Here is a 24,170-nt window from a genome sequence, read left to right as displayed (position 1 = left end):
ACCACTCCTTTTAACCTAGAAATGCTTACAGCTACCATTGTGCAGACCATTTCAAAAATATTTCTGTAGCACAAATGGGATCTTTAATAACACACTAAACTGCATTTGTGGTCCCTCCTTGACAGGGTATATCCCTTAAAATTACACTATGATCCAGCAGTATAGTTTTTTATTAAAATACTACTAGTTTATAAAGACCCATGGAAAAATCCACTTAGGCAATACAACATTGAAAAAGTTGGTTGTTTAAGACGTTTTGCCGACGTCAGCATTGTAAATCCGAAAAAAATTGGAGAAATTTAGTTAATTCATTGCCTGTAACGAGGTAAACGCTGATCAAAATAATGTATAGGATCATATCTTTACTACAAACGACTAAGCACAGCTGTAAGGGTTTCAAAATTTTGCTGACGTCGGCAATGGTCCATTAAAACGCAAAAAATTTTTCAGAAATTTATATCCCTGTTACCTTCATCGTATAGACCTTGAAACGATGATCAAGAAAATGTATAGGATCATGTACTTTTGACAAACGGTTGCAGAGATATTGGGGTTTTTTGATGACGTCATCAACCTGTCCATTCCGAAACGAATTGGGTAACCAGCTTTTGAAAAATTACCCAAATTGGTCCTAGGTGCTCCCTAGTTACCTACACGGTGAAAAATCATTGATGTCCCCACCTATCACTGCAAAGTTGGCACAAGGTTGGGTAGAAAACATGTATATTGTTACTTTTATTTTTGCTGTTTCGCTACGGTAGCGAAACAGCAAAAATAAAAGTTGTTTGCGACAATTAAAAGTAATTTTTTTCTACCTATTTGTATTTTGTGAATGTTGACTGGACCTCTCTGTAAAAACAAAGACCCCGAAACAACTGATTTTAATGTTGTTTCAACACTATTGTTAGTGTTCATCTGAAATATATATACCAATGTCACATTTTTGTTACTAATTGGTGGAAAAATAATTCTGAAAAGATTTTTGACAGTTTTATAAATTCTTTGTATCAATAACCCTGCACCATAATCAGCCATATGCTGATATTTTCGTGAATGGCTCCTAAACATCATTTTTGACTGCAATATTTGATTTGATATATGATTACTTTCCTATAGCAAATCTCGATAATAATGACACATGTTCATGACCTTCTTACGCATATCAGAGGGTCATGAATTAACAACCAATTTGATGTTAACATTGTTACCAGCTCCTTAGCTACTACTAAAGACTTCAAACAATAAGATGTTGTACCTGTTATAGTGATTTATAATGCCATTACAATATATATTTCTCGTTATCATTGTAGTATTGTTGCTGAATAGTCACAACAACCTTTTTGCTCTGGTATGTCAGCATTCCATATAAGAATTATATACAAAGTGATTCGTGAAAAAAAATAACTGGATTCTTAATGGTTTGTGAAAACACCTTGGGAACTTGATAAAATACTTGTTTGTGCAGGGTTGGCATTTCATATCCTCCCAGTCTTTTAATTTTACATGTCAGTTTGCGATCTTGTAGCGCAAAGAAATGTTTTATATTTTCAAAACAAACAGATAAACAGAAAGTATGTACACCTTACTTACCAAAGACTTGTTATTTTTCATGCTTATGACAAGTGGGGATGTTTAAGCTCATGAAGCCCAAACATGAGAAATAGCATCTGAACTAGCAACTCTCTTAACTTCTTTGTCTTAATAGCCGAAATAATATTCAATTCTTTCTTTATTTTTTTATGATTTTATGCTGCAAAAAACATTTACTGGTATTTAATCAAACTATCCTGGATTCGCATGGCTATATTACCATTTCATAAAATACAAACAGTGAAAAACAAGTCATTCCCATGTTTCAAAGTTTTAACTGACATAATTTAGTCTGTAAAGGCTATTATGATTTTATTGTAAAGAAATGTAATTAAATGAGTTAAGAAAAATTATAAACAATAGAGAAAATGAAAAAGTCTGTTGCTTTTAAAGCATTGTAGTTATGAAGTATGTAAACCTTGTGATTATCATAAACTTGTTCCTTAAAAAACTTGCTAGGAAACTTACTGGGATATTTGCTAATTTGTGTATTTTAGGTGTTGTGCTTGTTATCTCCTAATAAAATATAATATGAGCTAGTAACTAAATGTCACTCACAATGCCAACACAAGTTGCAGAACCAACAATTATTGATGTTTGGCGGTATAACATGGATGAGCAGTTTGCTGAAATGAGAGAAACACTGGAAAAGTATCCTTATGTGGCTATGGTAAGGGTTTTACCTTTTTATCGTCATCAGCATCATTGTCATTATTGTTATCATCATAATCACCATTATTATCATCATAATCACCATTATTGTCATCATCAACAATTTACAATCCTCTTAAAGTTTATTCCCTTAAATTATGTTTGTGAAAGTTAATTCTCACGAATTATTTTAATTTATTCTTGAATATCATTTATGATATAAAAAAAACTTCCTTTAAAAATTACTTCCATCTTTTCTTGTAGTAATTGTTAACTAACTGTTCAAATCGATGCAATAGCTGAACATGCTATATTTCAAGGCCTCCTTGAACGAATATGCAGGTTTTTTCTTTGGTTTTACGATATTTGAACTTCAAAAGTTTTTTCCTAAAATACTTTTTCCTGAAAAGTAACAGTTTTGTAATAATCGTAACGTACTGCTGGCATTGTGAACCCTACGTTGACCCTTTGGATCATGTTTGTTGGTAGTGAACTCAACACAAACACAGACAAGAATAGTAAAAGCACACTGTTAGTGTTGTTAAACAACAAGGTGTCTAAGTGAGAGAAAAGTGTTCAGCAGATGGTGCTTTTCATTAAAAATGTTTTTTGTTGACCAGACACTTTAAACTTAAAAATTTTAACTAATAAAGGAACTAATTAAATTGCTTTCAGCTTATCACTCACTTACTCGTTCATGGCTAGGCCTCTCTGATTTATGACTTTTAATATTTTTTAAGCTGTATTGGAACTTTTTTTACAGGACACAGAATTTCCTGGAGTAGTTGCTCGTCCTATTGGAGACTTTAAAAGTTCCTCTGATTATCAGTACCAATTACTTCGATGTAATGTAGACCTTCTAAAGATCATCCAAATTGGTTTCACATTTTATAACGAAAAAGGGGAACAACCACCTTCTGGATCGACTTGGCAATTTAACTTTAGTTTTAATTTAGGGTATGTGGTTGTTTATTAGAATTTTTCCGGTTGCAATTTTATTGCCTGCCTTTGACATCAGCCTTGTTGATTCAAATGTGTTTAATGTCAGTATTTATTTCGAAAATTGTTAAGTGCTGACTGAATTGGAAAGACTGGACATTTCCTTGTGGTTCTTTTGTGGCTTTATTTTAAGGCCCCTGGTCAAGGTAATTGCAGCTTTCAGTATGATTTATTTAATTTGTCAATAGAAATAGCCTAGAGCTGAATAGGTAAAAAATTAGTTGTTAAAAGGAACATTATCTCTTGCTGATGCTTAAAAAATCTCTATGTGGAAAAGTTTTCATAAGAATCTCAACATAAAACAGAAGGAATCAAGTTAACGATAATAACTTAGGTGGTGACTTTTTTTATGTAGCAAAGATTTTGAGTTGCAACCTGAGATTTATGTTGTAATTCTATAATCTAATAATTAATATATAATATAATAATTAATATATAATATAATAATTGCTGGTTATCACCTTAACCATTTGTTGTCTATTTTATTTCTTAAAACTATGCTTCTGGTCTGGTTCTAATTTTAAATTCTGCTGTTTAACAACTTCTTCTAGCCATATATCTATCTTTATATTTCAAGTAAAACTCTAATAATACTACTGTCTTTTAAATGTTAATTTAGTGAAGACATGTATGCTCAGGATTCAATTGAATTGCTAGTTGGGTCTGGTATACAATTTAAAGGACATGAAGAAGACGGTGTATGTGTGAACCGATTTGCTGAATTGTTGTACACTTCAGGAATTATGTTGTCAGATAATGTTTACTGGTTATCATTTCATAGGTAAAATATTTTTATAAATATATAAAAAGAAAAATAGCATTATCTCTTGCAACAGGCTGCTCACTCGCCTAGATATTTCAGTAATTGCTAGGAATCTTTAAAAAACATTATCAGACTGTCCGAAAAAGTCAGGGATTAGCATTTTTCTATTTTGTATTATGTTTTTACGGTCTCTTGTATTATACCGGCATTCTGTCTTTTTAAAATGGCTGGGTGCAGCTTTATTTTGTGTCCCACACAGGGTTAATAATTTGGTGCCCTACAAACCAGTTGATTTTTCTATGGGTAACCAATGTATTTTTGTTCAAAACAGCGAAGCCCAGTTTTTTACCTGTATCACAGGTAAAAAACTGGGCATTGGGATATGTAGCGATTGGTCTGTCCTCCAACTAACAACTAATCGTTCTATTAATATGCTTTTAATTGTATTTTCATCTCCAGTAAGTACAAAATCTTGACCAAATAGGGTTGGAAATTAGGGAAATGTTAGAAATATAACCAGGAATATCAGGAACGTAATGTCAATGTCTGAAAATATTTGTATATGTCAATGGTTTTTCTTTTAGTGGATACGATTTTGGTTACTTGTTAAAGTTGTTAACAAACCAAGCACTACCAGCTGAAGAATCCGAGTTTTTCGAATTATTGAGACTTTATTTTCCAAAAGTTTATGATGTTAAATATTTAATGAAAAGTTGTAAAAGCTTGAAAGGTGGTTTGCAAGAAGTATCGGAGATTTTAGAGGTGTGTTGTTTAGCTTGTTTTTAACAGCCTTTTTGCGCATGCCCTGAATGTATCTTAATTGCAGAGTTTTTTTCTGAAAAAAGGTATATCAAAATGCCACAGCCATTTAAACTAAAATTGATTTTGCCACGTTTTGTTATAATATCGATAACAACAAATTACATTTTATTTTAGGCTTCTATACGCCACTGGAAGGGGGGCCGCTGCTCTTTGAAACTTCTTAAACTGTTGAAAACAAAATGTACTGAGAAAAAAATCTACTGAGAAGTTGTAAAAAATGGGAAAAGGAACTTCTGGAAAATAATTTTTTCAAATCTGTTTTTTGTTAGGGTCTGTTTTTTTTAGTCGCGAGGTTATGGAAACTGTTGCATTTCTTTTCTTTTCCTGAGAGCATTTTTTTGTCAAACTCGATAACACCTAAAAAAAAGTCAGAATTTATTTTATAAAAGAGTTGCCACCCAGCACTAGCTACCATCTTGAACAAAACCTAGATAGGTTTTGTTCAAGTTTTGTTTCATCGTAAAAAAGCGATCACAAAATAGCGCCAATGAAAGAAATTTAATGTTAAAAATATGGTTTTGTTCTCATGATGTTCCAACGAAGGGGGGGGTCCAAGTGCATTTGAAGCTTCATTTCAGCTACGGAAGCCCTCGCGAGCACTGAAACCGCCCAACTAGACAATTGTCTAAGATATTAATCCTGTTCTCATGCTGAATGCTAACCAGAAAGGATCGATTTATACTACTATAAAAAGCGGCTTAGTCTCAAATGCTTGTGCCAAAAATAGCTCAACCTTATTTAGCCAATACAAAAAAAAATTTGTTTGGTGTATACTTTTTCTCTTACAACAAAGTTTACCGACGTAACGATTCTTGATATTTAAAGTAAAAGTATAAAAATATTTTTTTAAAGCTTCTAATATACAAAAGTATAACCATGATAATTTCATTTCAGTTAGAAAGAGTTGGTCCTCAACATCAAGCAGGGAGTGATAGTTTACTCACCGGCGCTGCTTTCTTCAAAATGAGAGAGGTGGGATTTTCTTACTAAACAACTTTCAAATTTCAAACATGACTTCTTATACCAGAGAAGAAATTTTTAAAGGGTGTTTAATTTCGCGAATTAAAAAAAAATGGATTCAGGGCGAGAATTTATTTGGCAAATTTAGAACATTCAAATTTTCGCAAAAATTGAATTTCGCGAAGTCGAGGCTTACTTGCGAAAGGTTCTTCCTTTAAGGTTATTGTTTAAATTTTTTTTTAGATGTTCTTTGAAGACAACATAGATGATGATAAATATTGCGGCCATTTATTTGGACTTGGCGCGTCATACTCTACTGGAAATTCAGCGCTGGCGTATAAATCTGGGCAAGACGTTCGAGGTGAGAAAAAAGAACTTCGTGTTTAGTTTACATGACTGCACAAACTTTCGATTCGTCATAACTTTCTTTCTTCTTATTTTCGCTTTGTTGTTTAATCAACCGCGACTTACCCTCCCCCTGTTCTAAAAGTTGATTTAATAATAAAAACTCAAAAAAATCGATCGTTCCAGATTCGTCGATGTCGATCTCTCTCACCGTGTCAGCAACCTCTTCTGTCGTTGCTAAGCGACCAAGCATTCTGGGAAGATTGTGTAAAATCTCCGCCGTGTCTAACGACAAGTCGCCGTTGTCGTCTAATGATTTAAACATTTCAAAAAGATGTCGTATTTTTTCTTCCGAATAATTCGGATAGTATGTCATGGCTTCTTTCACTCTCAATGTTCCATTTTTCATTATAAGCACAGGATTATCTTTCTGCAGTCCCTCCAGCAGTTTTTTTAAGCTTGGACTGGTGACGCTGGATCCCTTGCGCCATTTTAACAAAGTTGCGTTTCCTTTAATTTTATCCAAATCAACTGACTCGTCCATATCGTCTGCAAATATAACGGGTTTAACTTCAGAAATTTTAATTGGATGGCTTTTAACATTACTGGCAGTACCAAGATAGTGTGAGGGTAACGTAGATCGAATACCGACTAGATTGCCTTCTTCAACGCCTTGTGAAATTTTCTTCATCCTGTTGTAGAATTCTCTATGGTGGTGTTTGAACTGATCTACGGAAATGTTATCTTTGGACATCATGATTTGAAAATCTGTCACCAAGCCTGTTAGCAGACCACCATAGTAGACCTGTTGTTTTTTCACCTCGCTCTCTGCTATAATTAACGCTCGTTCCTTCACGAATAGAATTCGCTTTAATTCGTCTGCTTCCTGTCGCGTTATCCCGTTTCGTGTGTTATTTCTCGTCTTCAAAATACTGTTCTGATATTGCAGCTCGCGGATTTTATTTTGTAATTTATTTCTGGTTTCATCGAACTCGTCTGAGACGTTGTTCAATTTCCATGCTAGCTCGCTCTCTCGCGTTGCTATGGCTTCCTCGATTTTTTGTTTTTCGCGTACCCATAATGCAACTGTGGATTCACGACGAAGTCTGGAATACGCAAAGTATGCAATTTTAAGTCTATTTTTGTTAAGGATTAGGAAACTTTTAAAAGACTAAAAGTGACTGTCAACGCCGCTGACAGGTTTACTTACTGTTTGACTAGATTTGATTTTTCAACTAGCTGTTGCTCGAGCTTTCGACATCTCGCTTTTTCAACATTCACTTCAGACGTTAGTTTGTCATACCTAATTTTCTCTTTCATTATCTGTGATTCTAATTGGTGGAAACTTATCTCTAGAGTGGCGAATTCATTGGATAGTTTTTTTTCTGCGTCAGTTTTCAAGGATAACTGTTTTACTACACCGTCAAGCAAAGTAGATATAGAAGTGTCAACTTGTCGAGTTAGCGTTATGTATGTTTCTATGTATTCCAATTCCGACTCTCCTCCGTCGATGCTCGTACATTTGTAGCTTTCTAATTTTTCTTTGAATTTTTCCATGAAATGTGCTTGTTTGTCTAAAATCCGTCTCGATGAATCTCGAATCTCAACACGTCGCGTGCTCGTCTGTTTTATATTTTCAATGTCAACAACCAAGTTGAGTGTCTCGCACAGCATATTTAAATTTTCTTGAAGTTGGTTTATCGACAATTTTATTTGCGCCCATCCAGGCCCAACGATGAAGTCTTCTTCGTCAGACGAATCCATATTTATTCCGCGTTGGATATTTCACAGTTAATTCTGTCTCGCGTATAATGCAATGTTTTTAAAATAGATGCTTTATAGTAGTTGCTATGGCAATTTTATTTTGATTGGGACTAATTAAACCTTCGAGAGTCTTTCTCTTTATTGTTTGTGTAATTTTAAATGATGATTTTTAAAATCTGGGAATTTGCGATCAGTTGTGGATTTAAAGAGAATTAAAAAAAGTAATTACGATACAAAGCACAATAATTGCTCAATTTACAGTGCCTTTTGGAAATATCGCAGATATTAATGAATTTTTTTCTTTCTTTGTCACCATTCGTTCTGTATTTTGCAGAGATTGCCAGACCATTTTTTCTGTTTTTTTTTTCCAAAAACTGTTTGCGTGTTATGCTCATGATTTCTTTATCACCGTTTGCTGCCGCATTTAAAAATATTTGTTTTAACTTTTTATTATTATTATTATTATTATTTGTTCAGCCTAATTATTATGGAGAATACTTCTTATGGAGATTCTAATTTGAATTAAATTTTGCGTTTAGCCTGTGTTGATAAATTTTTTAATTTTGCAAATTAAGGGTGATTTTTTGCTTATAGCTGGTGCTCATTTTTTACTTTTTTTTATATATATAAGAAACACTTTTTTTAAGAAACACGAGACTAAGATTGTAGGTAATTTTGACTGATAACTCGCGAAATAATAAGAAACCTGAAAAAGTAAGTTTGATAAATTGACAGGGGTTTTGCTAAAAAGAATTTTAACATGTATTAAACAGAGGTCAGGCTCTGTATGTTTACAAGAAATATCCATTAAAGTTCAGAAAGACCCAGTACAAACCCAAAATGTTTTTTTGTAAAAAAAAACGTGCAATTTTTGTTCTCGGGACTTGTCTGCTTTCTCAAATAATATTTTTTCTCTTTAGATGGTATTTGAGCACAACAATCTCGCAAAAAACACCGACATGGAAAATAAACATAATTTCGTAAATGAACGTGGTGACAGCTCTCCTGTGGATGATGTAAATAGTAGCGAAGACACCTTGTGAATGGTTTTTAGGTTTATTTTTAAGAAAAACACTATTTCTTTTCCATCTCTGTTTTTTATCTCGTGCCATTTTATTCGAATAATCAAAGAAAACAATTTGTTATATAAACAAGTAAGTTACAAAAAATACATGTTTATTTTATCAAGAGTATGAGCAGTCCCTCCTACGGTTTAGCTGTGCTTGAGAAACAAATCCTTATATGTAAGTCTAAGTAAAGACCAAAGGGGGAGCGTGTGATTACAGTTATTGTTAAATCCAAATGCTGAGACTGCTTGCGGTTTAAGGCGACAAAGCCGCTACAAGCAGCTGACTTTTTTTATCGATTGCAAAACCATGTTAAATGACGAGCCCACTCAAGTAAGTGAATATTAATTTTATGGTGAATTCTGGTTTTTCGTACCCTGTTGTGAATTTGAATACCGTTTTTGGTAAGCTGCCATTTAATGAGCTAAGTCTGTTAAAACAGCAGTATTTGTAACATTTTAGGATTTTGAATAAAAATTCCGAACCAACCTTGTATTTGCAAAGATTTTGTATTTTTGTTTTAAAGACATCAATTGTAATCATTTTCTATAATATTTTGCGCGCATTACATTTGCATTGATTAGGCACCACCAAAACCAACCCCCACCCACCACCAGCTGAATATGATCACCCACCTTTTCAAATAAGTAATCTTACCATTATTAATGAATTATGCAACTTTCCGACTGCTTATTTCTCTTTTAAACAAAATGTTGGTTTGTTTGTTGTTTTTGCTAAAAAGATAACCACTGCCCCAGACTCCTTAGAGTTTTTAAAACTTGAACAGAATATGTTGATATAACAAAACGAGGCTTGGAATTGTAATAATAATTAACGTTCGTTTTTTTAAAGACTAGTTTTATAATTCAGTTATAGAAAACACTGCAATCCAAGACACTTTTTGCAAAAGGTCGTTTTTCGCTATTTCTCAAAATCGCTAAACTGCATCACTTGGCTAAAGAGTGTAGGTAGATTCACCGTCGTCATGCGCTAGCTGCCCTTTCCACAATGTCCGCATTATGGAGTAATTTCCCTTCACGACACGTAAAAGTCCAAATAATCTGGGAATTAGGGTACGCTGCTGTCAGTAAAAATTAGTACGTTTTAACCTAACATCCAAGTCTGCTGTTAACATTCACAAGTGAACTTCGACAACTTCGGAGTTCGTGTGCGCCTTTTGCACTAAGTTATGTCCGGGGCTGTAGTTGCTTGAGAGATAAAAAGCTTTCCTAAAAACGCAAATACGATAAATTTAAATACTTCAATTCAAAGTCAGATATGTGATAATTTTAATGTATAAGAAATTGAAAATCAAATAAATTTCTTAAATAAAAATGAGCTGTATTGTACTGAAATTTGTTTATCTTATGCAAATATTGACAGACAAACTTTGTGTTTCTATTTTGGAAAAACATGAGACAATAAAAGAAATATTATTTCCCATGCTAAATTTTATTTTTAGAACTTTAATTAACATTGGATCTTTTTTACATTTGAAATGCTGACCAAGCACTATTTCGTTAATATTAATTGTTGCGTTCTTATTCAGGTCAATAAACTTTCGCGAATCAGTCAAAATAAAAAAGACCACTTCCAAAAGTGACAAAGAAGACATCGCATTGCCGCAAAATGTGGCATAAATATTTGTTAGCACATAAGAAAAAACAGGATCAAAAATAAATTTGGATGACGTCATATCATAATATTTCCAATCCTGTAACAAGGCTAAAACGGTGGAACATAATCTTTGGGATAAAAAAATGGCTGCAAATGTTGAAGTAAAAATGACTTGTTATAAGCAAGAAAAAACTAAAATATGACTGCAGAAGTGCTGAAAAGGATATTTGAACAACAACAACAACAAATTTTCTTTCCCATTTTTTTCTGCCTATCTGTTAAATGATGACAAGTCACTAAATTTCAACCCCTAAAATGGTATTCTCCCGAAGTTAATACAACAGGGAGGGGGGAGAGGGGAGGGGGAGGGGGGAGGGGGGAGGGGAAGCAGAAAAAGCATTTAAATAAAAAGTTTTAATAATAGGCAGTATGTTTTAACAGTAAATTCATTTCCAGGTTCCGCTGCTGGCCAAGTTGGTGTATGGCTCGTACAGTGAAGAAAAATCAAAGGTACCACCCACGTATAGTATATCTTAACACAAATAAAGGTGAATACAGTGCGTGATCGGAAATGTTCCACGTGTAGGCTAAATAGTGAATGTTTAATGTCCAATCATTACTATACCCCCAACACTATGATGTTTAAGCCGTCTTTTTTATATACAGAAAACTCTTATACAAGATGAAGGAGTTGGAAGTTCGTGCTTAAAGTGTAACTCATGCGAAGGTTTGGATTTTCATTTCTGGAGGTAGGGATAGATTTTTGTTATCGTGTGTTTATCCACTGGCAATCTCTAAATGGGTAAATCTGGGAGTCGTGGAGTTAAATTTTTTGTCTTTTAGAAAGGTATGCAAAAATTGTGGTTGCAAGTTTGAAGACCATGACATAGAGGTGAACAAAAACACTCACGAAGAGATTGTGTATAACCTACTTAATTCTACAGACGATTTGTCGTCCGTCGAATACAGCAGCGAGGACGATGAGACGTTGGAAGCACATCCACTTACAAAAGAATTTCGAAGAAATAAGCAAAAACCAATCTATTCTAAAATTGAACCAGAAATTCTTCAACCCTACGAATCGTTTCAAAAAGAAACAGAAGTCAAAATTGGACGCTATCAGAAAAAAAGTCGTCGCCGAAAATCCTGCCAAGCTCAGATTGATGTAGATGAAAATAACAATAATTGCTATGCCCGAGTTCAAAATGCTTGTAAGGTACAGGAACTTCTCCATTAATCAGGTCCATCCATCCTAATTTCAATTGTAATGTTTAGAAAAGAGACCCTGAGAACAATGTTTCTCCAATTCGTGAAAAATATGTTTTTTCCTATAAAGGTGTCGCCAGAAAACATGGCAAGTAAGCAGAGACAGCTGGCCGGACAGATTCCTGCACAGGATTTTGACTCGTCGTACTGTTATGAACTGAGTGACGATGAAAGAGAGGAACTTCTGCTCTTTTCAAAACAAGTCACCGAATATGCAATTGGAAAAGCAGTTGAAAAAAGAAACATTTCAATGACAGAATATGTAAGGTCCCTTTTTTTACTTTGAAAGAATAAGCTTTAATCTAGTAGAATTTTTTGAAATTTATTTTTCACTATTTCTGTTAGACGTGCGATTTTTGTGCCTTTCCTATACCGCCACAAGACCTGTTTATATTTGCTGAGCGACTTCCAGACAAAGCTTGGCATCCTGCGTGTTTTAAGTGCATCTCTTGTAGCCAGAAATTGATAGACGAGATATACTTTTGTCATGAAAACAAAATCTATTGTGGTCGACATTATGGAGAAATATTTAAAGCACGATGCAAAGCTTGCGACGAGGTAGGTCTTGTTTTGTCAAAATGTCGATTCTAATTAAATAAGCGCTCCACAATATTTTAAAACTTTATGGTGAGAGTGATGCCACAAAGGCCAAAAAACAAGCGACCTTTATGCATATGGAAATTTATTAGTTCACCAACAGTATCGCGTAAACTTGATTTAATTTTTGCCAGCTCCATAAAAAATGCATTTCGCAAAGAATAATTTTTGCGATTCATGTTAAAATGATTCGCAAAAATTTGCGAAAATAAAACACCTTCAGATAAATTATTGTTTGTATCAAATATTACTTTTACTGAAATTGTTGTAGTTGTTGGTTTGTTTTACCGTTGCATAGCAACCTCAATCCCAGGTTTATTTGGGTATCGGACGGCGACAATAAGCGCAGTGCCGATAAGAGACAAAATGTCTTAGGGACGAGATTGTGTTGCATAGCTGATTTTCCAAAAAAATTTTTATAGCTCATATTTTCAAAGGAATACACAAATGCTGACAACGCAAATTGGCATCAACGTCATTTTACCTGCTTCGAATGCAACAAACAATTAGGAAACTGCAACTATGTATCAGTTTTTCAGCAGCCATATTGCTTACCTTGTTACCATGACAGCGTTGCCGAACGGTGTTTCGCTTGTGATTTACCGATAGACGTGGACAGTGAAAGATTTGTGTTGGACAACATGAGTTGGCACATCGATTCGTCGTGTTTTTCTTGTCAGCAATGTCGGAAAATATTAGAAGATATAACTTTTGTTGTAGAGAATAAGAAGGTGTTTTGTTCTGATGCTTGTTCAATAAGTAACCAATAGTCACAATATAGAATACGAGAACATATAATTGCCTAACCTTGTTTTAGGGGCTACTACGATGAAATTAACATTAGAATGTTGGTATTTTTGTAAAACTCTTATATAATCCAATCTACTAATAGTTTTATCCATATTGATCATTACCGGATTCATTCTTCTTTTTTTATTCTTTGAAGGTGTACACACCTTCTTTGGCAGCAGCTGGGAGGGTCCTAGACAGTGGAATCTATAAAAACGTATTGTGGCAATTTTAGGTCCCAAAGTTCATAATTCATGTGGTTTTCAGGGTATTTTGTGCGGCCATTCAGTGTTAGTGAAAGTCATTCTTTTAAAAAAGACTTGCTTGAATGTATAAAATTTGCAGAGAGAAGAAAAGAAAGAGTAATCTATATTATAAAGCCCGTATACGTCCGTCCGTCCGTCCGTCCGTCCGTCCGTCAGTCCGTCCGTCCGTCCGTTAGTCCGTCCGTCCGTCCGTCCGTCCGTCCGTCCGTCCGTCCGTCCGTCCGTCCGTCCGTCCGTCCGTCCGTCCGTCCGTCCGTCCGTCCGTCCGTCCGTCCGTCCGTCCGTCCGTCCGTCCGTCCGTCCGTCCGTCCGTCCGTCCGTCCGTCCGTCCGTCCGTCCGTCCGTCCGTCCGTCCGTCCGTCCGTCCGTCCGTCCGTCCGTCCGTCCGTCCGTCCGTCCGTCCGTCCGTCCGTCCGTCCGTCCGTCCGTCCGTCCGTCCGTCCGTCCGTCCGTCCGTCCGTCCGTCCGTCCGTCCGTCCGTCAGTCAGTCAGTCCGTCCGTCCGTCCGTCCGTCCGTCCGTCTGTCACGCAAAATGGTATAGCTTAGCTGCGCAATAGCGAGAAGCACGCAATGCGGTATAAAAAGGACGGGCGAACCCGTGGATTTTCCACGGGCTAACGACTAGTATATTTTAAATTTACTTGTCGTATTAAAAATTTATTGTCCTTTAAATGTTAAAAAAGCAGCCTAAATTCGACTGGTTTTTATGCATTTTTGGTAATTTTTTATATAAATCACCCGGTCTATTTAAATTGGGTTGAGTTCACTTCAAGCATCATGTAAACGGTCTAATTTATAATGCTCATGAGCTAAAAGTGTCGATTTTTTTTGGAGAAAGATGCAATCGGTACTAGTAATGATTTTATATTGCAAAATTCTGGTGTGTATCCTTGGTAACAACATATATAAATAACTATAAAGGTAATACTGTTTATTCTAAGTTACTGGACTTTTAAGATGGGTGCAAGAAATTCTAAATCGTCTTCACCACCGCTGACATCTCCAAAATCGTCCGATCCCCTTTTGAACTCATGTGAGAAATGACTTTGACCAGAAAGGCCTCGAATAAAAAACAGAGCTGCAACAGAATCCCAAACAACAAAATAGTTGTAATTTTTCAGATATTCCTTGTTCTAACAGTTAAATAAGTTCCATGCACCAAACTTATATTAAAAAGTCGATTGAGGCTCCAGCTAAGCCGTGCAGAAAAACCACGTGAATTTGGTCTTTTAAGTAAACAGGCAACCATTAAGCAACAGCTAAACTTGTGAAATACAGAAACTTATTAAACCTTATCCAAAACGTTGTGTTGTTTATAAAAGCAGTCTGATATTAGGATAAAATCTTACCGACATAATCGGAACATAATCCCTTTAAGTGTAATGCAGGGGTTGCAGGGGAGATATTGTGAAAGAAATACGTTGCATTCGGAAGTAGAAACAGTTAAACAGATTTTCAAACAAATAAAAAAATTAAGAGTTAGAAACTTCGAAACTTGATTGGAGTGTACAAAAAAATTAAAATGACAGCAGAAAACGATAGATAAACAAAATTAACTAAAGGGCAGTTGTAATGGTTTCTGTTTTTCAAGTGTAAGGTAGTCGGTACATAGGAAGTAAAAACAACCTTTTTAACAACGTTTCGGGTGTTCAGTACACCCATTATCAAGTCTTCTGTATAGTACGATTAGCTTGCAGCGGAATATATATACAAATAATATAAAACGCCTAATTAAATAAATATAAACTAAAAAAGTGTCTTGTCTTCCTCCGAGAGATAATAAAGGAGCTGGCTGAATAATAATTTACTTTCTAATGTTCAAATATCCATCAAGATACACTTGAAACTTTTTTTTCTTTGAGGACTCTGCTCATAATAAAACTGGTACTTTTACATCTCTTACTTTTCGAAGAGTTCCTTGTCTTTACGAAAAGCAACAACCTAGTCTCCAGGGACGTTTTCACTTTTTATTTTCGATAAAAGCCCTGGAAAAGATGGTGTACGTTTTTTATGACTTTTTTGTAAGTGTGTTGTTTTTTTTTACTTTGCCAAATGTTCAGTTTGAGGGCTTTTTTTTCGAGACCAAATTTGACGGTAATTTAATTAGGCAGCTCACTCAGTATGTAGAGTTTCAGAGGCAGAAAGGATTAAAAATTCCATTTTCTTCTACCCGGAGCTAAACGTATATACCGTTCACAAGATACTGATACTTAAAGTTTGGAGCAATTAAGGAATAAAAAAATCCCTTAAAAAAATTGATGAAAAATTCCAAGGACCATATCTTTTGAATTTGAAATACTTGTACGTTCAAATTTAACACGAAGGGAAGTTTGTATTCCATTTCGCTTTTCTGCAGGTTAAAGACGAAAAAAAGCACATTTGGAATAGATATTCCTAAAAAATTAAAAATATTTAGCGTATTAAAGTGCCCTTCAGGAAAATTCATACTATTTTAAATTATCCTAATTGAGAAAGGTTTGTAGAGTCACAAATGAAATGTTATTCCATTGGAGCACTTTAGTAATGAATTATTCCATAAAACATACAATGGTCTAAAATTTCCAACGTAAATTGGTGTCTGCCTTCGATTCTAACATATGACTAGTGGTTTTTGAATAAAATGTTAGTAATTAGCAGCGTAGCCTCCATTAAGATACGTCACAGCAATGAAAAAAAAAAGTTATTTGGAGCTTCCTGGGATGAAATATTCTAAAATAAAGGTAAAAAAGGCTCTTAAAATTTGGAATTATAATTCCTTGCTAGCTCCTTATTATTTCAAAAAATTTATCCACTCAAATTGATTAATGAAGCTGAAAGCATACAAAAAATGTGAATTAAAAAATATAATGGGAGCATTTATACGAAGAAATATTCGTCAAAATAATCTGTTCTTCCTCCTAGAGAAACTCTTATAAAAAACTCTCTCGTTTGAATTTCGAATGTTTTAAATTTTCGAACTTTTTTCTAAACATTCGAATTCGAACTTGAAATTTTTTTTATTTTTTTTCGCCAAAAGAAATTTACATACAACTATTTTAAAATTACAGATACAAGTTCAACATACACATAAGTACAAGCATAAATTTCTACATTGGGATATATATATACATAACTGTATCACGTACGTAGAATAAAATGGCAGGAGTAAGTAGAAGACTATGCAGTCTTATCATCTCACACCTTACTTAGCCGTCATTAAAAAGAGCGTCAAATAAAAATTGATAATTAAAAACTTAATAAAATATTAAATGTTAGGTTAAATAAAAGAAAGCGTTTAATTATCACACGTAGCGTGGTTTCAGAAGAAGACTTGTTTTGATACTTTTGAAGAAAACAACGGACAAAAAACATTGACGGTGAAAGATGGTTTTTCCTTGTCGTAAGGACACCTGTGAGAAAACATTTTCAACGAAATTCAATAGGAATAAACATGAAAGAACTAAAGGATACTTTCAAGAAACAAAGAAAGTCCATATATCGTACAACGACAAGACAAAACTCTTCAGTTGCCCAACAGATACGTGCAATTCATCTTCGAAATACAGATATAGTGCTGAACCCCTTTATTTTCTGAAAATTTCGGGAGAAAGGAGTTTCAAATGATGCAATTTCCGACACTTGGGGGCACGTTATTCCTTCAGGGCAAAAATATTTCAAGGGTAACTATCTTAAGACTGTACGCTCTAGAAACATTTCATTTGACAAATTTGAAATTCTGCCACTAGACGTATATATAAGGCCCAACGAAGTTTTCGACACAATGCCGAAATTGATGATGAATTATTATTGAGTATAATGATTTATAAAGAGTTGATTAGGAAAGCAACAATTTAAAAGCTTTATTTCGTGTTGTTTTGTATTTAATACACAACATCTATTCATTACTCGAATCTGATTGGTTCCCGATCGTACAATTATTTCTTAATTGTACAAAATATTGTACAATTTGTTATGATTCCAAAAGTTATTGTTTTCTTTTATCCATTCGATTTCTCTTTTCCTAGAGTCTAATGTTAATTTAGTCGATCAACGCTTGTCAATTCCAGAATGATATAACGCGTGCATTATTAAAACAACATTCCTATTGTGTTTTGAAAGTTTAGTTTCAAATGAAAAAACGTCATTAAAACTAGTTCTTATATTATTTAAGTATATAATTAATTTGTTAGATTTTTGTGTATCATGTCATTTACAGTGATACGTTTTTATTCCTTCTGAAAATATATTTAATATCTCGCAAATTTCTAACTTCCATGTTATGGAATTTCTTTTCTTTAAATGCTCTTTCTTCCGATATTATAGATTTTAATTGGTGTAATATATGTTCTCAGAAAAGTCTAAGCTACTAATTCATTCTATGCTACCGTAAATCTTCTATTAATCAGTAGAAAAATAATTTTCAAATACATCGAAAGTTTCCGCTGGAATAAATCTTTTAAAAGTGCTCTTCGACTTGGTTCTCGAGAATTCAGGTATCTAAGAAGATTTCTGAGTGGTTTTAAACAATTTTAGCAACTACGTGCTTTAGTTGTTAGCTAAATTAAAGAAGTAATGTTTTTGGAATATTCATTTCCAACGGACTCCTCAAAATTACGGGAAAATTTCGAGGGTCTTAAAAAGTAAATCCTATTTGTTTTGATTTTATTCCAAAAAAACTGAGTTTCAAAATGTTGAACCTGAACATTTAACAAAGTAAAAAAAAAACACCGACATTTTCAAATTTCTATTCAGGTGCAATTCTCCTCATATTTTTCTACAAAGATCATCTTTAACATTATTAAAATCAAGTCATTTCTTTTTTTAAAAAAAAATTATGATAGGACGTCTATTTTGAGTGCTTTCAAATAGGTATTTTTGTTCTGAAGGCGAGGAGAGAATTCATCTTGGTAATCACATCTTCAGTGAGCCGATGAACAAACAAATCGCAATGTCAATAATAGACTTTAAAGTTTTAACATATTATCAGTTAGTTATCGTTGTAATAAAATGGCAGCGTTGTGATGACATGGCAGCAAAGATATACTTTCTCTGTTTCGTTCTATGTTGTATATGCTTCTTTAGCGTTCATATGAATAATTTTTTATTGGACATATATCAATCAATCAATTTCCTAGGCCATCATCATGTAGTAAAAAATCCAAATGTCGATGCAAATTTATTGATGAAGACACCGACTCCAAGTTTTCGCCAAAATGGGAAAGAGTGTATGCAAATGGACAAACAATTACATGTGAATCTTTAACAGCAGAGCAATTATTAGGTGTGGAAGAATGGTGTAAGGAGTACATATTTACACTCGTTGCTTTAACTGTTGGGGATGGTAAAAAAATGAAAACCTCGCTTTGTACATATCGGAACGAGTGTATAATGGTAGATGGCATAGAAATTTACACACATTATTTAAGCCATAACGTGAGACGACTTAAAATTAAATCGAAGCATGGTACAGATTTTTTTGGAACTGAAAAACGGCCTCTGTTGCGGCTGTTCCCACATCTTAAAATGCTTTCACACGAAACATCAAACACTGGCATTGAAACCATTTGGTACCAAGACTCCGTGGTTTTGATGAACCAAATCCATTTCAACGCGAGGTTGGTTTGAAAGTATTTCGACTTTCATCAAAGTATGTACAGATCCTGAGCAAACGTGCTTCAAAAATAAAATTACGCAACTAACATTCGATGACTCCTTGCTTCGATTATTGCCTCGACATATTACTCAGTTTACCTTCGTATATCATGATAATGGTAAAATGCCGAACGAAATAGTATTCCGAGATAAGTTATTTCAGAATGTAAAGATTGTTATTTCAAAGATGGCAGCGAGCAGTGATAGATGCATAGCAACCTCAATCCCAGGTTTATTTGGGTATCGGACGGCGACAATAAGCGCAGTGCCGATAAGAGACAAAATGTCTTAGGGACGAGATTGTGTTGCATAGCTGATTTTCCAAAAAAATTTTTATAGCTCATATTTTCAAAGGAATACACAAATGCTGACAACGCAAATTGGCATCAACGTCATTTTACCTGCTTCGAATGCAACAAACAATTAGGAAACTGCAACTATGTATCAGTTTTTCAGCAGCCATATTGCTTACCTTGTTACCATGACAGCGTTGCCGAACGGTGTTTCGCTTGTGATTTACCGATAGACGTGGACAGTGAAAGATTTGTGTTGGACAACATGAGTTGGCACATCGATTCGTCGTGTTTTTCTTGTCAGCAATGTCGGAAAATATTAGAAGATATAACTTTTGTTGTAGAGAATAAGAAGATGTTTTGTTCTGAAGCTTGTTCAATAAGTAACCAATAGTCACAATATAGAATACGAGAACATATAATTGCCTAACCTTGTTTTAGGGGCTACTACGATGAAATTAACATTAGAATGTTGGTATTTTTGTAAAACTCTTATATAATCCAATCTACTAATAGTTTTATCCATATTGATCATTACCGGATTCATTCTTCTTTTTTTATTCTTTGAAGGTGTACACACCTTCTTTGGCAGCAGCTGGGAGGGTCCTAGACAGTGGAATCTATAAAAACGTATTGTGGCAATTTTAGGTCCCAAAGTTCATAATTCATGTGGTTTTCAGGGTATTTTGTGCGGCCATTCAGTGTTAGTGAAAGTCATTCTTTTAAAAAAGACTTGCTTGAATGTATAAAATTTGCAGAGAGAAGAAAAGAAAGAGTAATCTATATTATAAAGCCCGTATACGTCCGTCCGTCCGTCCGTCCGTCCGTCAGTCCGTCCGTCCGTTAGTCCGTCCGTCCGTCCGTCCGTCCGTCCGTCCGTCCGTCCGTCCGTCCGTCCATCCGTCCGTCCGTCCGTCCGTCCGTCCGTCCGTCCGTCCGTCCGTCAGTCAGTCCGTCCGTCCGTCCGTCTGTCACGCAAAATGGTATAGCTTAGCTGCGCAATAGCGAGAAGCACGCAATGCGGTATAAAAAGGACGGGCGAACCCGTGGATTTTCCACGGGCTAACGACTAGTATATTTTAAATTTACTTGTCGTATTAAAAATTTATTGTCCTTTAAATGTTAAAAAAGCAGCCTAAATTCGACTGGTTTTTATGCATTTTTGGTAATTTTTTATATAAATCACCCGGTCTATTTAAATTGGGTTGAGTTCACTTCAAGCATCATGTAAACGGTCTAATTTATAATGCTCATGAGCTAAAAGTGTCGATTTTTTTTGGAGAAAGATGCAATCGGTACTAGTAATGATTTTATATTGCAAAATTCTGGTGTGTATCCTTGGTAACAACATATATAAATAACTATAAAGGTAATACTGTTTATTCTAAGTTACTGGACTGTTAAGATGGGTGCAAGAAATTCTAAATCGTCTTCACCACCGCTGACATCTCCAAAATCGTCCGATCCCCTTTTGAACTCATGTGAGAAATGACTTTGACCAGAAAGGCCTCGAATAAAAAACAGAGCTGCAACAGAATCCCAAACAACAAAATAGTTGTAATTTTTCAGATATTCCTTGTTCTAACAGTTAAATAAGTTCCATGCACCAAACTTATATTAAAAAGTCTTTTTTTTTTTACTTTGCCAAATGTTCAGTTTGAGGGCTTTTTTTTCGAGACCAAATTTGACGGTAATTTAATTAGGCAGCTCACTCAGTATGTAGAGTTTCAGAGGCAGAAAGGATTAAAAATTCCATTTTCTTCTACCCGGAGCTAAACGTATATACCGTTCACAAGATACTGATACTTAAAGTTTGGAGCAATTAAGGAATAAAAAAATCCCTTAAAAAAATTGATGAAAAATTCCAAGGACCATATCTTTTGAATTTGAAATACTTGTACGTTCAAATTTAACACGAAGGGAAGTTTGTATTCCATTTCGCTTTTCTGCAGGTTAAAGACGAAAAAAAGCACATTTGGAATAGATATTCCTAAAAAATTAAAAATATTTAGCGTATTAAAGTGCCCTTCAGGAAAATTCATACTATTTTAAATTATCCTAATTGAGAAAGGTTTGTAGAGTCACAAATGAAATGTTATTCCATTGGAGCACTTTAGTAATGAATTATTCCATAAAACATACAATGGTCTAAAATTTCCAACGTAAATTGGTGTCTGCCTTCGATTCTAACATATGACTAGTGGTTTTTGAATAAAATGTTAGTAATTAGCAGCGTAGCCTCCATTAAGATACGTCACAGCAATGAAAAAAAAAAGTTATTTGGAGCTTCCTGGGATGAAATATTCTAAAATAAAGGTAAAAAAGGCTCTTAAAATTTGGAATTATAATTCCTTGCTAGCTCCTTATTATTTCAAAAAATTTATCCACTCAAATTGATTAATGAAGCTGAAAGCATACAAAAAATGTGAATTAAAAAATATAATGGGAGCATTTATACGAAGAAATATTCGTCAAAATAATCTGTTCTTCCTCCTAGAGAAACTCTTATAAAAAACTCTCTCGTTTGAATTTCGAATGTTTTAAATTTTCGAACTTTTTTCTAAACATTCGAATTCGAACTTGAAATTTTTTTTATTTTTTTTCGCCAAAAGAAATTTACATACAACTATTTTAAAATTACAGATACAAGTTCAACATACACATAAGTACAAGCATAAATTTCTACATTGGGATATATATATACATAACTGTATCACGTACGTAGAATAAAATGGCAGGAGTAAGTAGAAGACTATGCAGTCTTATCATCTCACACCTTACTTAGCCGTCATTAAAAAGAGCGTCAAATAAAAATTGATAATTAAAAACTTAATAAAATATTAAATGTTAGGTTAAATAAAAGAAAGCGTTTAATTATCACACGTAGCGTGGTTTCAGAAGAAGACTTGTTTTGATACTTTTGAAGAAAACAACGGACAAAAAACATTGACGGTGAAAGATGGTTTTTCCTTGTCGTAAGGACACCTGTGAGAAAACATTTTCAACGAAATTCAATAGGAATAAACATGAAAGAACTAAAGGATACTTTCAAGAAACAAAGAAAGTCCATATATCGTACAACGACAAGACAAAACTCTTCAGTTGCCCAACAGATACGTGCAATTCATCTTCGAAATACAGATATAGTGCTGAACCCCTTTATTTTCTGAAAATTTCGGGAGAAAGGAGTTTCAAATGATGCAATTTCCGACACTTGGGGGCACGTTATTCCTTCAGGGCAAAAATATTTCAAGGGTAACTATCTTAAGACTGTACGCTCTAGAAACATTTCATTTGACAAATTTGAAATTCTGCCACTAGACGTATATATAAGGCCCAACGAAGTTTTCGACACAATGCCGAAATTGATGATGAATTATTATTGAGTATAATGATTTATAAAGAGTTGATTAGGAAAGCAACAATTTAAAAGCTTTATTTCGTGTTGTTTTGTATTTAATACACAACATCTATTCATTACTCGAATCTGATTGGTTCCCGATCGTACAATTATTTCTTAATTGTACAAAATATTGTACAATTTGTTATGATTCCAAAAGTTATTGTTTTCTTTTATCCATTCGATTTCTCTTTTCCTAGAGTCTAATGTTAATTTAGTCGATCAACGCTTGTCAATTCCAGAATGATATAACGCGTGCATTATTAAAACAACATTCCTATTGTGTTTTGAAAGTTTAGTTTCAAATGAAAAAACGTCATTAAAACTAGTTCTTATATTATTTAAGTATATAATTAATTTGTTAGATTTTTGTGTATCATGTCATTTACAGTGATACGTTTTTATTCCTTCTGAAAATATATTTAATATCTCGCAAATTTCTAACTTCCATGTTATGGAATTTCTTTTCTTTAAATGCTCTTTCTTCCGATATTATAGATTTTAATTGGTGTAATATATGTTCTCAGAAAAGTCTAAGCTACTAATTCATTCTATGCTACCGTAAATCTTCTATTAATCAGTAGAAAAATAATTTTCAAATACATCGAAAGTTTCCGCTGGAATAAATCTTTTAAAAGTGCTCTTCGACTTGGTTCTCGAGAATTCAGGTATCTAAGAAGATTTCTGAGTGGTTTTAAACAATTTTAGCAACTACGTGCTTTAGTTGTTAGCTAAATTAAAGAAGTAATGTTTTTGGAATATTCATTTCCAACGGACTCCTCAAAATTACGGGAAAATTTCGAGGGTCTTAAAAAGTAAATCCTATTTGTTTTGATTTTATTCCAAAAAAACTGAGTTTCAAAATGTTGAACCTGAACATTTAACAAAGTAAAAAAAAAACACCGACATTTTCAAATTTCTATTCAGGTGCAATTCTCCTCATATTTTTCTACAAAGATCATCTTTAACATTATTAAAATCAAGTCATTTCTTTTTTTAAAAAAAAATTATGATAGGACGTCTATTTTGAGTGCTTTCAAATAGGTATTTTTGTTCTGAAGGCGAGGAGAGAATTCATCTTGGTAATCACATCTTCAGTGAGCCGATGAACAAACAAATCGCAATGTCAATAATAGACTTTAAAGTTTTAACATATTATCAGTTAGTTATCGTTGTAATAAAATGGCAGCGTTGTGATGACATGGCAGCAAAGATATACTTTCTCTGTTTCGTTCTATGTTGTATATGCTTCTTTAGCGTTCATATGAATAATTTTTTATTGGACATATATCAATCAATCAATTTCCTAGGCCATCATCATGTAGTAAAAAATCCAAATGTCGATGCAA

General features: G+C 33.9%; 4 protein-coding genes across 4 annotated transcripts; 3 read left to right on the top strand and 1 right to left on the bottom strand.

Annotated features, from left to right (window-relative positions):
- Positions 1-2,060: 2,060 nt before the first annotated feature.
- On the top strand, positions 2,061-8,980 carry LOC130654682 (CCR4-NOT transcription complex subunit 7-like). Its single transcript, XM_057457298.1, has 7 exons — positions 2,061-2,260; positions 3,005-3,198; positions 3,860-4,021; positions 4,588-4,765; positions 5,720-5,797; positions 6,029-6,146; positions 8,815-8,980. The coding sequence occupies exons 1-7, from the start codon at positions 2,138-2,140 to the stop codon at positions 8,823-8,825; spliced, it is 864 nt and encodes a 287-aa protein (XP_057313281.1). The 5' UTR covers positions 2,061-2,137; the 3' UTR covers positions 8,826-8,980.
- On the bottom strand, positions 6,057-7,931 carry LOC130654678 (uncharacterized). Its single transcript, XM_057457295.1, has 2 exons — positions 7,341-7,931; positions 6,057-7,236 (listed from the first exon to the last, which is right to left on the bottom strand). Exons 1-2 carry the CDS (start codon positions 7,892-7,894, stop codon positions 6,174-6,176), a joined length of 1,617 nt encoding a protein of 538 aa, XP_057313278.1. The 5' UTR covers positions 7,895-7,931; the 3' UTR covers positions 6,057-6,173.
- A 146-nt stretch (positions 8,981-9,126) lies between the features above and the next one.
- On the top strand, positions 9,127-13,359 carry LOC130654680 (testin-like). Its single transcript, XM_057457296.1, has 7 exons — positions 9,127-9,294; positions 11,035-11,088; positions 11,245-11,327; positions 11,422-11,794; positions 11,915-12,106; positions 12,190-12,402; positions 12,864-13,359. The coding sequence occupies exons 1-7, from the start codon at positions 9,271-9,273 to the stop codon at positions 13,209-13,211; spliced, it is 1,287 nt and encodes a 428-aa protein (XP_057313279.1). The 5' UTR covers positions 9,127-9,270; the 3' UTR covers positions 13,212-13,359.
- A 5,893-nt stretch (positions 13,360-19,252) lies between these two features.
- Positions 19,253-20,250, top strand: LOC130653708 (testin-like). The gene is made up of 2 exons (XM_057456224.1): positions 19,253-19,294; positions 19,468-20,250. The coding sequence occupies exons 1-2, from the start codon at positions 19,253-19,255 to the stop codon at positions 19,813-19,815; spliced, it is 390 nt and encodes a 129-aa protein (XP_057312207.1). The 3' UTR covers positions 19,816-20,250.
- The last annotated feature ends 3,920 nt before the right edge of the window (positions 20,251-24,170 follow it).

The sequence above is a fragment of the Hydractinia symbiolongicarpus genome, chromosome 8 (assembly GCF_029227915.1).
Source record: "Hydractinia symbiolongicarpus strain clone_291-10 chromosome 8, HSymV2.1, whole genome shotgun sequence".
In the NCBI taxonomy this organism is placed as follows: Eukaryota; Metazoa; Cnidaria; class Hydrozoa; order Anthoathecata; family Hydractiniidae; genus Hydractinia; species Hydractinia symbiolongicarpus.
The sequence above is the reverse complement of the archived record's forward strand: the minus strand, read 5'-3'. Positions and strand labels throughout refer to the sequence as shown.

What these genes read in the sequence shown, in the direction of transcription:
- LOC130654682 (XM_057457298.1), top strand. Translation starts at nt 2,138, where the DNA reads ATGTCACTCACAATGCCAACACAAGTTGCAGAACCAACAATTATTGAT. An exon ending in AGTATCCTTATGTGGCTATG is followed by an intron (nt 2,261 to 3,004) that starts GTAAGGGTTTTA and finishes CTTTTTTTACAG; the next exon opens with GACACAGAATTTCCTGGAGT. An exon ending in AAGTATCGGAGATTTTAGAG is followed by an intron (nt 4,766 to 5,719) that starts GTGTGTTGTTTA and finishes ATTTCATTTCAG; the next exon opens with TTAGAAAGAGTTGGTCCTCA.
- LOC130654678 (XM_057457295.1), bottom strand. Translation starts at nt 7,894, where the DNA reads ATGGATTCGTCTGACGAAGAAGACTTCATCGTTGGGCCTGGATGGGCG. An exon ending in AAATCAAATCTAGTCAAACA is followed by an intron (nt 7,237 to 7,340) that starts GTAAGTAAACCT and finishes TGCGTATTCCAG; the next exon opens with ACTTCGTCGTGAATCCACAG.
- LOC130654680 (XM_057457296.1), top strand. Translation starts at nt 9,271, where the DNA reads ATGTTAAATGACGAGCCCACTCAA. An exon ending in GAGTTCAAAATGCTTGTAAG is followed by an intron (nt 11,795 to 11,914) that starts GTACAGGAACTT and finishes TTTCCTATAAAG; the next exon opens with GTGTCGCCAGAAAACATGGC. An exon ending in ACATTTCAATGACAGAATAT is followed by an intron (nt 12,107 to 12,189) that starts GTAAGGTCCCTT and finishes TATTTCTGTTAG; the next exon opens with ACGTGCGATTTTTGTGCCTT.
- LOC130653708 (XM_057456224.1), top strand. Translation starts at nt 19,253, where the DNA reads ATGCCGAACGAAATAGTATTCCGAGATAAGTTATTTCAGAAT. An exon ending in GAGATAAGTTATTTCAGAAT is followed by an intron (nt 19,295 to 19,467) that starts GTAAAGATTGTT and finishes AAATTTTTATAG; the next exon opens with CTCATATTTTCAAAGGAATA.